Source organism: Pogonomyrmex barbatus, unplaced genomic scaffold (assembly GCF_055798465.1).
Source record: "Pogonomyrmex barbatus isolate J1 unplaced genomic scaffold, ASM5579846v1 scaffold23, whole genome shotgun sequence".
Lineage (NCBI taxonomy): Eukaryota > Metazoa > Arthropoda > Insecta > Hymenoptera > Formicidae > Pogonomyrmex > Pogonomyrmex barbatus.
Window position 1 is genome coordinate 28,156 of NW_028297120.1, and position 15,622 is coordinate 43,777.

The 15,622-nt window shown below is 33.9% G+C and overlaps 1 protein-coding gene across 3 annotated transcripts; it reads right to left on the reverse strand.

The window, feature by feature from the left end:
• Nucleotides 1-138: 138 nt before the first annotated feature.
• On the reverse strand, nt 139-15,454 carry qtc (GRIP domain-containing protein quick-to-court). 3 transcript variants are annotated; one of them, XM_089078514.1, is made up of 10 exons: nt 15,039-15,454; nt 9,808-10,053; nt 7,829-8,133; nt 5,806-6,087; nt 4,933-5,484; nt 4,627-4,863; nt 4,455-4,550; nt 3,650-3,751; nt 3,079-3,136; nt 2,498-2,720 (listed from the first exon to the last, which is right to left on the reverse strand). In XM_089078514.1, the coding sequence occupies exons 2-10, from the start codon at nt 10,019-10,021 to the stop codon at nt 2,710-2,712; spliced, it is 1,857 nt and encodes a 618-aa protein (XP_088934640.1). In that variant the 5' UTR covers nt 10,022-10,053; nt 15,039-15,454; the 3' UTR covers nt 2,498-2,709. The 3 variants fall into 3 exon arrangements, with proteins under 3 accessions (XP_088934638.1, XP_088934639.1, XP_088934640.1); XM_089078512.1 differs by lacking the exon at nt 3,079-3,136 and having other exon boundaries at nt 139-2,720; XM_089078513.1 differs by lacking the exons at nt 3,079-3,136; nt 3,650-3,751 and having other exon boundaries at nt 139-2,720.
• Nucleotides 15,455-15,622: the final 168 nt, after the last annotated feature.

A 15,622-nucleotide genomic window follows, 5' to 3' on the forward strand; every position in this document is an offset into this window, starting at 1 on the left:
TTTTTTAATAATTTATCTAAACCTTGTATTATACATCTTGTGCTTACCTAAATTCATTTAGATATAATTATTAGATATAATTATTATTTAAAATCTTAAATTGAAATCTTAAAGCCTAAAATGATAAGACTATTAATATAAACCTTTAAAATTTTTATTTTAATTTTTTTCGCGTATTGCATACAATCAAAACATTGACATGTGAAGATAAATTAAAGCTTCTGATTTTTGCCGATCATTTGAATTAATAACAAGCGAATAAAGATAAAAACTCTTGCAATATAAAATAAAAATATTTCCAATAAAATAATTACTATAGGTACTATAAGTATAAAGTTACTAAAATATTTGCTATAAAATAGTTAATTGAGTAAAATATCTTAGAAACTTCTTTTGTCATAATAATCATTGAATATATTTAGAATTATAGTTGAATTATAGTATCAAAAACAAAAACTTTAATTATCAATTCAAAATGATCGTAATGAGTTGCTAAAGATTTTAAGAAAAGAATGTTCCTTATTAAAATATAAAGATAAGGAACAAATAAAAATAAAGTACATTGTTACTGTACGTAATTATTCAATCAAAAATACTGTATCAGGATAAAATCACAATATTCTATTTAAAAAAAAATGTCAAATGCTTAGTTCTAGCATCCTGTGCTATTACTTTTAATGGAATAATTGAAGTTTTATTAACTACAATCGAGCTTAGGCCTAGCATAACACTCGCATAAAAGGAACTTCATTATAAAATGAATATTATCTACAACGAAGATTCTCAGAGTTAGAAATGTGTGTTCGCATTAATATATTATATGAAACTATATTTTTTTCCTGTGCCATTGGACGTTTTGATATAGTAGGTATTACTGTCAATATTTCTGTTTCTTGATTTATAAAACATTTAGAAGAATGTTGCTTTAAAAAGCGATCTGTATGTGGTATAAACATTCGCATTTATTGGCACCTTAGGCATACTTTTCAAGCTAATTTCATTTCAACATTACAAAAATTTTAATGCTAAAAAAATTTTCATCTTCCCGTTGATTTTAGATCATATAATGTTAATGTTAATTCCAAATCATAACATAACAAAAATGTAAAAAGATGAAGGTAATTAGATATACCTGATTTTATAATATTCTTATTGCCAATGTTCAAAGCTTTAATATATAAAGTAACTTTAATTCGGTGGTCGATGTGGTGCCAAGCATTGAACTTAATTATAATCAAATATTCATTCATAATAATTAAATTGCCTGACTACTCTTTGGTTTTAAAAACATGAAAATGTTCCGTAAAAAAATGAATATAATAATGAATAATTATGATAAAATATATAGGAAGTGTATTTATTGACGTCCACTAATAGTTGCACTTGAATATCCTTTTCCAATCTACTTAACTTGAAGTTACGAGCAGATAAAAAGGCAAGATATATCCTTCAGTCTCCATATTGTTACCTTATCTGGACGTCATGTTAGACCAGACTTTGATATATAAGTAATATAGTGTATACAGGATGATTCAGAGTTACTATACATACGTACAATTAAGATTTCTATATTAATCACTTTAAAATCATTTTCTTGTACGTACTTAAAAATTTAAAAGATGGACAAAAAACTCTGACTCTTTTTTTTATCCTGAATACATGTATGTAAATATATATATGTACGTGTATATAGATATATATTTCATTTATAACAGGTGAATATATAAATAAATTTATTTATCTATATTCGGGGATTCTCACGTGATAACGAGAAAGATATATTTAACTTTTACCTTCATATTTGATGGACATGCATCTCAAATAATTACATAAAGATAAATTCTCGATTTAAGAAACTCTTCTCAGCAACTTCATCAATATCACATATCTCTTGCTCAATTTTGAAATATTTTATTATGATACAATGCATGCATAATAACCATTGAAAGAGCGATTGAAACACGATTTTAACTAGATATATATATATATATATATATATATATATATATAAATTTTTTTAAATATAACTATTATGTATATATCTACTAATTTCGAGCAAATCTGTCATGTGATACGCGTGATGTTAATTTGTAATACATGGCCATACATCGCAGAGCATTGGTATTACATACAACCGTAAACAAGTGTCTGTCCAAGTTGTATGTTATTTACGCTATTAAAATTCAGAATTTTAAATATATAACTAAAAGCAATCTCTTAAAATTGCTAGCTATTTACAAATTATTCACATATTTTTATAAGCTAGCAATTCTTTTTGTCAGAGAAGCTAGTTGCCTTTCGATATATATTTAAAATGTATATAAGTAATGTATATTTAAGATATCCATCAAGATTCGAAACGAATTTTCGAATTTTTCGAACACACATTAAAATATTTTTAAAGATACCAAAGAATTAAATGTATTCCGAAATCCGAGTGTTACATCGGATAATGCTAGTCGTCAATAATGATATAAGAGTTTTAAAATTGAAGAAGTTTTTAAAAAATATTACTTTCTCGCCGATCGATAATATCTATCGATATTGTGCCTTTCCGCATCCGTGAAGCCCAAGATACTTTCAATAGCATTTAAGTGACCGTGATGATTCTCCTTATCAGTTAGGAAATAATAGATCGCCGACTTTAGGAACTGCAGGGTAATTTCTGGGTCGAGAGTACCCTGGCTGCTTCTCGCCTCTACAATACGCCTATACATTGCCTAATCGGAACAAAATAGCATACTCGTTAAAGAATAAAGTTGAAATATTGTGACATTGACAAAGACAAATGTATAATTAGAAAGTGTACAATTGTTTAATATGATTATGTTTTATTACGTTTGAAACCAGATACATTAATATGTGTTTCATTTTCAAGATTTTGCAAAATAATGTAGTTTCAAAATTGCGTGTAGAATCAATTTCACATAAAGTCACAATATTATTTTTTTATTTTAAACTTTACACTTTTTAATATCAAATATTAAATTGATTCTGGATTCAAATATATAGTATAAAGTATTATTTTGAATGCAATGGTGAAAGCGTGCATTGCCTGTAAGCACGTGCAAAACTTACATTGCCCGAAGATATAAGAGGCTGTTTCTTCCAAGTGCACTGGATAACATCGTCCGATCTAAGAGCAACGTATAGAAGTATAAACCATCTACGTTTGTGCTTCAACGTCCGCATGCAATTGTTGCAGCAAAGCATTCACTAACGCGAATGTAAAGAAAAGAAAGATGCGAACGCAATTGTGCTTCTTTCCACACGCCCGTACCTATGTTCAAGAACTGATCGTCTTGCGACAGTATTTATGTATAACATTCCTCAAAATCATTCCTTTCATTTGCATTTGAATAAGCAACGACAATTCTGAGGTAATATTTATAAAACTCTGACAAGTTATAAAATAACAAATACCAAACTTGAATAAATTACAAAAATCTTTTCCAATTACATCCAGTTATTTAATCTCGGATTTTAGAAAAAGGAAACATTACGTTTGTGACGAAATATCAGTTCTTGAGATAGTAACACATCGATAGAATACGAGTGCATCGTATATGCGAACAACTGCTACTTTTATGGGCGATAAAAAGTGGATGAGAATTGCATCATCACGTCGTAGCCGAGTTAAGATACAGACCTTACGTGTGCCAAGGACCCAGAGAGAAACAGCCTCCTGAGCGCTTAATAAACTTTGGCTATGTTCGGCTGAAATGTGAGGTTCAGGCGAGTAGCTTGTGTCCTGGAGTGTGAGCGGCGACCAAAAAAAGTGGCACATCGTTAGTACAGGAGTAATGTGAACTACGAGAATGCTCGAAATGTGATGTACACGCCTCATAAGTGTGATAAATGTGACACATGTGAGAAATGAATAAACAATGCCTGCGAAACAAATGTAAAAGCTGGTTGGACTACGCGTAAAATACGCGTAAAATACGCGTTTGAAATTCACCTTATTCGGCGTGTTAATGTGTTAGCATTAATCGCGAATTAATCGCGAACAAATCTCGCTCGTTCGCTCTGTCTCAATCGTGAGAAAATCAGTTATTACGCGAAATTTATTATGCTTTAGATAGAACGCATTTAGAAAGAAAAACACACTAATGACTAAGCAAGGAAAATAAGAAAATAAGAATGCAAATGTCGAACTAATAAGAGATTCATTGTGTGCAAATATTGCAACGCAGTCTAAAATTATGAAAGTTCGTTGATGATAATTAAAATGAATAAATTCGCTGAAAAAAACTAATGTCATTAATAAACGTTTGAATCGTTTAAAAATCGTTAACAATTCTATTTATAAAATATATTAATAATTTAAAATTCCTCATCATTCCTCATCTATAGAATAAATGACATTTTCAATCACTTTGCGACGTTATATTGCTGTATTAGCATCAACGCAAGACTTATTGAATCCAGATTATAAACGAATCATATCTTACCTTAATATTTTCTAACTCAGCTTGCGTGACAGTTAATTGTTGAAGCAGTTCTGCGACGGTGACTTTAGGTGGTGACTGATGCGCTTGCACGAGTATCTGTAATTTTTAAAAAATTGTTTAATGACGTCGATTTTATTTATGTTTGTCATCCTTATATCTTCGATATATTTACCTGATCGGCTTGTTCGATACGCGCGGCTTCTTGACCTTTGGCATACATTTTCAGGTACATTTGCTTATTCCTTTCTTCCTGCTCGCTCAAAAGCGTTTTCTGCTCATTAAGCTCAGTCTTCACAGCCTCTAATTCCGCTTCTAATTCACGCGCCCGAGCCTCGGCGACATCCATAGCCGGCCGCACTTCGCAATAACGAGTATTAACTTCAGACAGCTGATTCAGCAAGCTTTCCACCTGTCAATATAAAAAGATCATAATTTTATTCTCAAAAAGAAAAAAAAAGGCTGCTAATTATAACTCTACCTTGTCGTTATGCTTCTGTTTGAGTTCTTGCAATTCGTCAACATGTCGTCTATGCATATCTTCGATTCTACTTTCATAATGACTAACTAATCGACGTCTCTCTTCGTCGCGCTCTGCGTTCGTTGGCGTTACAGGATTCGTATCGGAAACAATATTATTGGATACCGCGTCAATGCACGTTGTCGTCGTGCTGATAGTAATCTCCGGCTGCGATTCAGGTAGGCACACGGAATCTTTCGAATGGACGGAACCGTCCTCGAAGTGTCCGGAGTCAGCCAACGACGAGGGGAGATCCGTATGTACACGTTTCTCCGGCGTTTCCGGACTGGCAATGGATTTCTCCGGGATGCCTTCGTCGGGAAGATCTTTGCTCGGCGATTCCGGTGAGAAAGGATTGTTTTCGCGCACGGTGAGAGCGTCACTGCTATCTGTTCGCTCATCCGGACTGTTTAGAGAGGCCTTGTACAGCCTCAACTCTACAACCTCCTTCGTCAAACGTAGGATCTCTCGATCCTTCTCTTCGATCTCCTTACGCGCTTCCTTCAACAAAGCCTGGACATAATCGAAATAGAAACATTAATTAAGTAATATTGATAAGAAAAAAAATTATAGATATAAATACATGTGCGTAAATAATTATACTATTTGAGTTTTATTAACTTTTTGCCAATACAATTTCAGATTGCTCGTTATCTATCCATGAAAATTACTGTCTCTCAAGACAAGGATTCACAAACGATATTTTCTATTCAAAGGATAGACTAGATTGTACTTGGCTGCGCCAAAGAAAAGTACTAATAAGGGGAAGTTTAAGAGCGGAATAAATGATGAAGGCAACTCGCAGCTCCTTCTTCACTGTGGAAACTTAATTACCTGAAACTTTCTCACTTGTTTAGCCGCTCTCTGGGTAGGTGTGAGGTACTGTTCGTTGTCGCCGATGTAATTCGAGCAGTGCACGACATATTTCCGCGATCGACCAGACCAGGTGGTGCCGTTCAACGCAAAGGAGGCATGCTCGCAGGCGCTCGCCGTGCTGCAAGCGCTGCTGTAACTCTTCACGCTCTCGGCATCGCTGTCGTCGTTACCTCCCGCTGTCGTCGTTCCTCCTGAGGCCGCGTGACCTGGCCGCGGCCTCACCGGTGTCAGTGAGAGACTCTGAAACGATATATCATTCGGTTAATAACATCCGTTGGCGCGACTCATTAAAATAGACATGAATAGAATGAAATAGGCAATGTACAACGACGCTTGTGATATACGGCGGCACCATGTTATTAATTCTGGCGATACGATATAATCGTGTAGCTAAATTAGCGATTGTTTGGGAATAGCCTTGGAACTTTTTTGGAGAGATATCGTGTTGAGAAACATACATTTTCTTTAGAAACTCGCGGTTTAAGGAAAATATGCCTCTAATTTGATATAAATTTATGTTATGTTAAATCGAATGAGATTTAAATTTTACGTCAATTATTAAACAAGTAAAGGTACTTTAAAACTTAAAAAAAATCAATGTTTTCTAAAATCTAATTAGAAGAAAATATATAAGAAATATATAAAATATATAAAAAATATATAAAATATGTAAAAAAATATAATTTTTGAAAATATATAAAAAAATATAATTTTTGTCTCGCATGAATACATGTTTCTTGATTCCAAAATTCTATAGTTCTATAGTTTCTAAAATTTTTAAATTCTTAAATTGAAAAAAAGTAATTATTCCGTTAGCGATTCTCAATTATCTTCAAAATTTCTAGGTCCCTAAACTGATGAAAAAAGCTAATAAAAGTCAACTTAGTTTTCGATTCATATATAAATTTTTGCGAATTAAAAAAATAATCATTACATTAATATAATCATTTATATTAATATATTTAATATATTTAATATAAATAATATTTAAATACTATTTATAATATAAATTAATATTATTGATTATTATAAAATAATAAATAAGTTGATATAAATAGTATTTAATTGCTATTTATATTCAACGTTATATTATATTAAATATTATATTAAATAGTAATTATGCCGTTAGCGCACTTTTCAATTATTTTCAAAATTTCTAAGAGAATTGGTAAAAAGAGGCATGGTTTATGTACGGCGATGTGTGAGAGATCGATACGTGGGTGGATTTATAACGAGCTGCCTACCTGTTGGACGATTTCTTATATTTACCGCACTCGGAATAATGACACTCATCCGGGGTATATCTATCCAGTCACGCAACGGCGGGAGGGGCAGGCCGACTATCCGTGGCTTAACGTGCGAATCATCCGTTAAACAACGGAACTCGGAACGTCGTCTCGCGAAGTTATTACGGTTAACGCGACTAAAGGAAAAGGTCTCGGGCGAATAAAGGGAAAGGAATCTCTCGAGATACGAATCTCGAGAGATACTGACATTGCGCCGCACGCAAAAGCCAGAGATCAATTTCTTCTGTAGACTCGCCGAGGACGCTTAGAACGCGGATCCTAGAAAGGCGAGCGACGTTAAAAGGCGCATTTCAATATCCCGCTTCTCTCGCGTGAAAAAAATATTAAAAAATGCAAATATCAAGCAATATTTCCATACAGAATATCCGCGCTATTATATTACGAAACAAAGCGCGCAGAGCGGCATTCCAGTGGCATTCGATTTTTTTTGAATCGTTCAATTTTTAATACAATCCCTTTAATTTTCTCCCTTTTTCGCGCGATGCGAGAAAGGTCGTTATTCGCCGCCAGGATTCGCCTTCCTCAACCGTGCCGATTGTCGATACTTGGAATTCAACGCGGGACAGTCCGTCCGCACGTAGTGCGTAGCGATTAGTAGTTGTTCAATTCCCTCCGGAGTTTGGAGGACAGCGCGATTTCCCGGGGAAGAGACGCGTGTCTCGGCGGTTACTCACGAAGGATCGTTGTCGCGGCGAGTCGGTTCCATTCTCCGTGATGACCGGGAAGATACGATAATCCGGATGTTGATGCTGCTGCGGCGACTGCAGGAAGTGGTTGTGACGACGGGGATGGTGTTGGTGGCTGGCCAGGGCCGTGCTGGCTGCTGCTGCGGCGGCGGCGGCGGCGACGGCGGTGGTGGCTCGCGGATGATGTGGTGGTAGATGTTCGCCGCGCAGGCGCAGATTCGCGGCGCGACGCAGAGCCGACGGCGATGGCCTCGGTATACGGGAGTCCAGCGAAGACGGCGGCGAGGTGGCAGCTGCTCGTGATATATTCCGTTTAATAATTGAGTAGCGGAAGATGGAATCACGGTTCGCACGCTCGAGAATACGGCCATAAAGAAGGCCACGTCCGTTTTTCTGAGATCAGACAATTCTGGGAATTCTACTACTTAAAAACTTGAGAAAATCGACTTAATCCTCCGAATTATGAAACATCCTTTTTCTTTCGACGAATGTGGCTCGAAGCTCCATGATAAAATCGGAATTATATACATTGGGTCTTTGGAGTTTTCATCCGTTTTCTATGTACTTTATTATACTCGTGACAGCAACTTTAATATTTTTTCGATGTCGCCGACTTTAATATTGTGAAATCTTAAGTGAAAGTCTAAAGTTTTTAAATTCTATGAAAAAATTCTATTCATTAATCTTGATCATATTCTAGTAGTAAACTTTTGAGTGCAATTGCAATTTTAGCACATGTAAATATTAAATCTTTTTTTTTACAGAATATAATTCTTTCTAATATCTAAATTATTTATTGTTGTTAATACGTTTTAATGATATATAAGTTCAAGAGAAAATACATAATAAATAAGACATTCTTTTAAATAGAAACAGAATTTAAAAATAAGATAGAATAATATAAGTTATAATTTATAATAAAAAAAAATTAAAAAAAGAAATGAACGATAATGATAAATCAATTAATGAAAATAATGTATATATATATATATATATATATATATATATATATATATACACACACATATATAATCAATAAAATAAAAATAAAACTAATCAAAAGTAGACAATACAGAATAATATTCGAAACAATCACTTCTTTAAATAATTCTATAATTCGAATAAAACACCACTACAAATCTAAATATTATAACAATATTATATTTGCAAACATTTATCAAGCATAAAGATTAAAAAAAAAAAACATTCAAATTTCTGCTAGAATTATATAATATATTGTAATAGCAGGGCTGTAATTAAAATAATAATTCTATAATTATAATAGAAATTATGTAATAATAATAATAATAATAATAATAATAATAATAAACATTAATTTATTATTACTTTAATGATAATAAATTTATAATCATCTTAAGTTGAAGAATTATTACATTTTATACAAGGGTTTAATATAATTAGGAAGTGGTTAAAAAAAGTTTATGTAATCATTAATATTGTAATTGTATAACTAAAATTATAATGAGATAATTATTTCTATTATGACCTGTGCTTTTTTACAATATTATATTATTAGTTTCAGCGAAAATGTGAATATTTTTTCGTTTTAGTTTAACATAAATTATGATAATTGATAATTGAAAGTAACATTTTTATATTTTTGTGATTTATGTGATTATAATTTCGACACATAATATTGTATATTGCAAATGATTTAACTGTTTTAATGTTAAAAGACATGAAATAAATAAATAAATATCTATCGAATATTCAGATCGTTATCAAGTCTACCAAACATGGACATCGCGGCAGAAATAGTTTCTCATTGTTTCGAATAGAGTGTGATTTAGGTTGCGGTCCACTTGATACTTCAAATGTTTCGAAGCGTAAATTCCTTTGTCCTGATTACATTAAGCATTTTGAATCATTCGTAACACTAAGTAGACCGTAGCCCTAATAATAGCATTAAGCTGCTAATTCTTATGGAGGGTTTCTTATTGACTTACTAGGGCTATCAGCTGATTCAGCACCTGGCATGTGGGTAGAACTGGTAGTGGCAATGACCTTGTCGGTCGCGGTGACAGCACACGTTGCCAGGATCGGTGACGTCATGGGAGACGCCGAAGTGGCGGTGGTGGTGTGAGTTGAGTGACCCGGGTGCACCGGTTGCAGGGATTGCAGAGAAGATTGTTCGTTATCGTAACGGGCCATTCTGCCCATCCAGCTTATCTTGCCGCCACGACAGTTATCACCTGGAGAAACACATGTTTATCATTGTTTATCATTCCAGGAATCATAAAATGGAAAACGGCATATTAAAATACGATTTTTAAAATCTTGAGACGAAAGATTGCGACACGTGTTTTGCAATGGAAAATTTATATAATAATATATATTAATATAAATTTATATAATTTGGAATGGAAAATATACATATATAATAAAATTCGTAAAATAAATCGTTCAGCATTGATGCAGAATATACGTAACATATTTACGCTCAAGACACTCTTTAGTTTAAATTTTTATTTTTGAGACGTTAATAATACATTTATAATCATTTAGTTAATTTTGTTAATCTATCTTTTTATATATGTACATTGCAATAAATACAAATTTTTGTCATATTAAAAGAGTTATATAAACATATCAAAACTATATAATTACAAGCTTGTTGAAATGTGATTGAAAATATTGTATGGAAAATGTTATATCCAACTGAGACATTATTAACTGTCAATTTTTTAACTTGCAAAATATCATTTATCGAGCCAAATGGTAAGTTCTAAATAATCTAATGATTTTCAAATGCTTTTTCATGATCAAATCTCAAAATTGTCTTTAGGATATTTTTCAGTAAAGCCTTTAGGATGTCTTTAGGTTGTTTCGATAAAGTTTTTAAGATGTTTTTTAGTATTTACTGCCGGTCTATAATAGGTTTACAAGAAAAGATATAGTAAGTTTCAAGGCTTATGCTCTAAACTAATAAGTAATTTCTGGCAGAAAGCGTTTCTCGAACTATTTTAAGTCGTAATCCCAGCTAAGCTTTAACAATTGGCCAGATCCCAGCTATAAAAGTTTAGCGCTTAACACAACACATAGAAAATGCTTTTTGTCAGAAATTACTTAGTTTAAAGAATAAGGTTTACTATTTCTATTACAGATTTTACTGTATTTGTTGTAAAACGAGGAATTAAAACGTTTTTAGAATACTTTTCAGTAAAGCCCTAAAGATGTCTGAACGATGACATTTTTGGGATGTCTTTTAAATTCAGTCCGTTTTTATTTTAAAAATGTCTCAAATAATGTCTTAAGATACTAATATAATGTGATTGGCTATAATAAGAGTATCTTAAATATATATTTGAGATATTCTTAAATATAAGAAGTGACTATAAATATTGGCCTTGAATAATGATATTGTCTGAGTTATAAATCTGGATTATATTATTTTAAAATTAAAATAATTTAATATAATTCAGCCTTTTGAATAGAATCTTACGAAATAATATTTATTCACATGCAATTGTCTATAAAATGTTGTCTAATCTTATCTAAATCTTATCTAACTCATAAGAAAAAACAATATCAATCAATGGTACATCGATGTCTTTATCTTGATAAATAAACTTTTCTGAAAATCCGTCGTCGTGAGGATTAAATAAGAAGGGAGGGTTATGTCATGGCGGGGCCCGACCACCAACCAGTCGTGAAAACTCGTAATTATTTTGCGAAAAAATACCACCTCAGCCAGGAATCGAACCAGGGATCTCCTGTTTACTGGGCAGGCATCTTATCCCTTCGACTATCGAGGCATGTGATGATATTTATCACAAATAACGTATTTAGAATAACACGTCAACAATATACAATGATATACATATAAACGTATATTACAATATACATATATACATGTATTCTCTCGAATCCTCACGACCGGAGGTATATGATAAAGAATCCTTTGGCAAACAGAAAGGGGTGGTGTGTAGCCGAGGTCGAGGACATATCGATTGAACGAAGCGCTATCGTACGCTGAACCTAGGTCAGTTGTCTGTCGAGACTAGTGTACCTTATTTTCAGCATTGCCCGTGAATCTTGCCCGTGGATATACATCTCGAATTCATCCTTTCCATAGAATTTTTATCTAAACACGACCAAGAGATGTACATAATGCAAGAATTCCGCAAAAAGTTTTGTACTATAAAACAAGAACAAGAACTTTTAGAGATAAAAGAATGCTTAACTGAATAGAAAAAGTCAGATAAAAAAATTATCTTTTCTTCTCTGGGCGTTAAGTTCTTAAGTTCAGTAAATCTCCTTTTAATTAACTTTTCCTACATGCAATTTTCGTGCATGTAATTATTAATGTCACAAATGAATATCAATAAATATAGATAACGATTGAGCAACAATAAATAAACCAGGCACGAATTTGAGGTGTGTGCACATTTTCCGCAGACAGCCTATTGCGTGACCTCGCCGTTATTCGTACGGATGCATTAAGCGTGCCATGCGTTTGTTAACTTCGCGTGCACTTCGTCCTTGCACGCGGAAACTGAATCGGTACCGTAATTTTGCGGCACGCCTTTAGGAATGAATAGAATTGCGTAAAACATTTCAAAGAGACTGCGTGTGAATCCTGAACGCTCCTCACAATTGTGTTCTCTGGAGAAACGCAAAAAGAAAACTGGAAAAGAATCTAGAAAGCGGAAATGTAATCTAGGTATCTTAGATACTTACGTAATATTCATAAATGTATAAATAAGAAATCACAAGTTAAAACAATAATAATAATCATAGGCTATTATTTAATACGCAAGTAACAGATAATTAAATCAGAAATTATCTAATTGATATTGTTAAACTTGATGAAAAATCAAATTGTAAATTGTGTGTGGGGGGGATGGGGGAGGGCGTTCAATTCAAACGTTCCTAAGTAAGTCCAATTAATTAAAAATCATACATACATACATACATACATACATACATACATACATACATACATACATACATACATACATACATACATACATACATACATACATACATACATACATACATACATACATACATACATACATACAATCATGTACAATAAATCCACATTACGATAAAGAATTCGAGCAATTTTTCAATATAATTATCAATATTTTTTAAAACAAGATTTGTAATAATTAAAAAATACGAAAGCGAAGTTACTTTACATCTAAATTGGTTTTATTAATTCAGCCGAATTGATTTGCTTTCTTCTGAAAATTTCCTATTTAGCTTAAAAATCTCCATCCATTTTGAATCTTTCTATGTTTCTTGCAAAAAATGACAAAAAAATAAAAAAATAAAAAAATTTGAATTCGAAATTTTCTCTTCAGCTAAGGTCTCTCTGAGCTATACTGAACTACCTGAAAATACTGGAATATTTTAACTTCGGAGTCTGGTTACGTAAATCGATCGTAACGCTCGACGGTTTCGACATCGCCGAGTTTGCGAAAGTAAACCGGGAAGACGGAATAATCGCGCTTGACTTCGGGTGACCGTAACGTCGATCGAAAGGACAGTCAAATTGAAGTGAAAGGCGCGAAGGGAAACCGCGACCTTTATCGAAATAAAATAATCGATCGGGCCACGTTTCTATTTCAAGGCTACTCTGCGGCATTATGCAGCGTTTTAGCTCGTCGACGAGCCGCACAGAGCCGCGATCTTACGTCAATAGAAGGCCCCGATAGACACACGGTGTAATAAATATAATATCATATAAAGCATCGTTATAAACGCGCGCAACGTGTCTACGAAATTGTCTATTACTAAAACGTAGCTTTTTAGCTATTGGAATCAATACAGAACTACGTCCATTTCTCAGAAAATTTACAAATTACATTTCTTAGTAAAAATGCAGATTAATTTTGGCTTTATTAAGTAAGCTTTATTATTAGCTATCATAAAATTAATTAATTAATCAATATTTGACTTTATTAATCTCGGTAATTTATTTTCTATATTTTTTAAGTTGTGTAAATTTTTTTTCAAAATAATTAAACCGAAATTAAGATTACTAGATATTGGATACATTAATAGAGAATTGGATACAATGCGCTTGCTTAATTCGTAAATTATTAAACTTTATCGAGAAACGAAACGCATTGCTCTGTCCGTTCTATAATCAACTAATTCCATATTAATCAATATTAGATAATTAGTGCGCCTATTTCCGTGAGCCATTGCTGTTTATTCGCTCTTCAGTGAAATTAATACATCACAGAATTAATGTGTTTGCAGTAACGATTCGTATTTTATTAGAGAAAGAAGATATTAATGTGCTTATTCTATATTAATGCACAAAATTAATTAATTAATTTAAACTTAACTGATACTAGTTTATTACATTTTTATGTATGATAAAACTAATACAGAGATCTATATTTTACATCTAAATCAGAAAAGAGGATAAAATAATAAAAGTTTAAGATTAAAAAATAATTGATGACTCAGAATACGTGCAGATAATATTTTTTAGCAAATTATGAAATTTTTATGTCACGCAGATTTCTTCAAATAAGAACAAATCGAATAGGTCGATAATTCAAATAAACGGACTACAACTCTCTGTATACACGAAAGTCGCGGTCAATTGATGCGGAAATATAGGCACACATACATACACATACACAGATTATATAACGCGAGCCAAATAATTATACGTAAACTGGCGCGTATTAACGAACTAGGAAACGAATGTGCGATTAGCATCGAGCGATATACGAAGTCATCGTTACGTTGCGCAAATAACGGACAGCTTCCTAATATATATAACTTGAGGGTATTTTTCTCTTTCGTGAGAAAAATATCGATTCCGCAACGGCATTTTTCGGTCGCATATTTTTACCGTCTATCCGTATGATCTCTATCTCGCGATAAGACGTCACACAGATTAAATTCCTTTTTAACGTTTATACGCTACGCTTTCTACACGCGAAACAGATGTGTGATCAAGCATCAGAAGGAAAAGAGAAAAAGAGAAAATCGAAGATTGGAAAAAAGTACACGGAGCTGAAAAAAAAAAAAAAAAAGCGCGAAAAGAATCGACTGTCAATTTTTAGCGTAACTCTCTTCAAAAACACTGTTCTTTCATTCCTCTCCCTCTTCCTCTCGTTCTCGCACCTCTCTCTCGCTCCACTTTTAGGAGGAAAGCGCTAACATATGCAGATTCGACCGGGGACCGGGAAAATTCGCGGGCACTCACCTCGGTGAAAAGTGCGCCGGTATCGCGGGAAAGACACATTCGATCATTCGTCCGAGCGCTCGTCTCCCGGAGCCGTGTGTTTCCGGAGGCGCGTTGGCCGCGCGTCACTCAACTCAAGTGAGTCAAATCTGCGAGGGGAAGACACGTCTCTGCACACCCGCGTCGATCCTCACGCACCGTCGAACGCTCACTGTCTCACGCACAACAACGGACGGGCCACGTGGGCCTCCCAAAGAAGTCGAGCGGACTCGGAATGTGATTCGCGACTGTGCGAAATCAGGCAGCCCGCTCCCCTCCACTCTGCTCCTTTCGCACAATATCTCCAGCCCTCCTCCTTTGTCGAATACGCCGCGCGAGATCCGACGGTCGGGTCGGGTCGTGTCGCGCTCGCGCGCGATGATCGGAGCGACGTGAACGTCGTCGCGAACTCGTCGTGCGATGCGAGCACACCGTCGGGGGGGGGAAGGCGACGTCGCACTAACGACCGTGACACGAATCGCGCGGCGTGTGACGTTGACGACGAAAGAGATATAGTCTCACGGGACGTGTTATATGTATATGTATATTATCATGTAATTTTCGCG

Excerpts from the sequence above, each read along its gene's own strand:
- qtc (XM_089078512.1), bottom strand. The coding sequence starts at position 10,021 with ATGGGCAGAATGGCCCGTTACGATAACGAACAATCTTCTCTGCAATCC. Across the intron at positions 6,088-7,828 it reads CGCCGCGACAACGATCCTTC|AGTCTCTCACTGACACCGGT; the intron begins GTGAGTAACCGC and ends ATATCGTTTCAG. Across the intron at positions 5,485-5,805 it reads AACAAGTGAGAAAGTTTCAG|GCTTTGTTGAAGGAAGCGCG; the intron begins GTAATTAAGTTT and ends GATTATGTCCAG.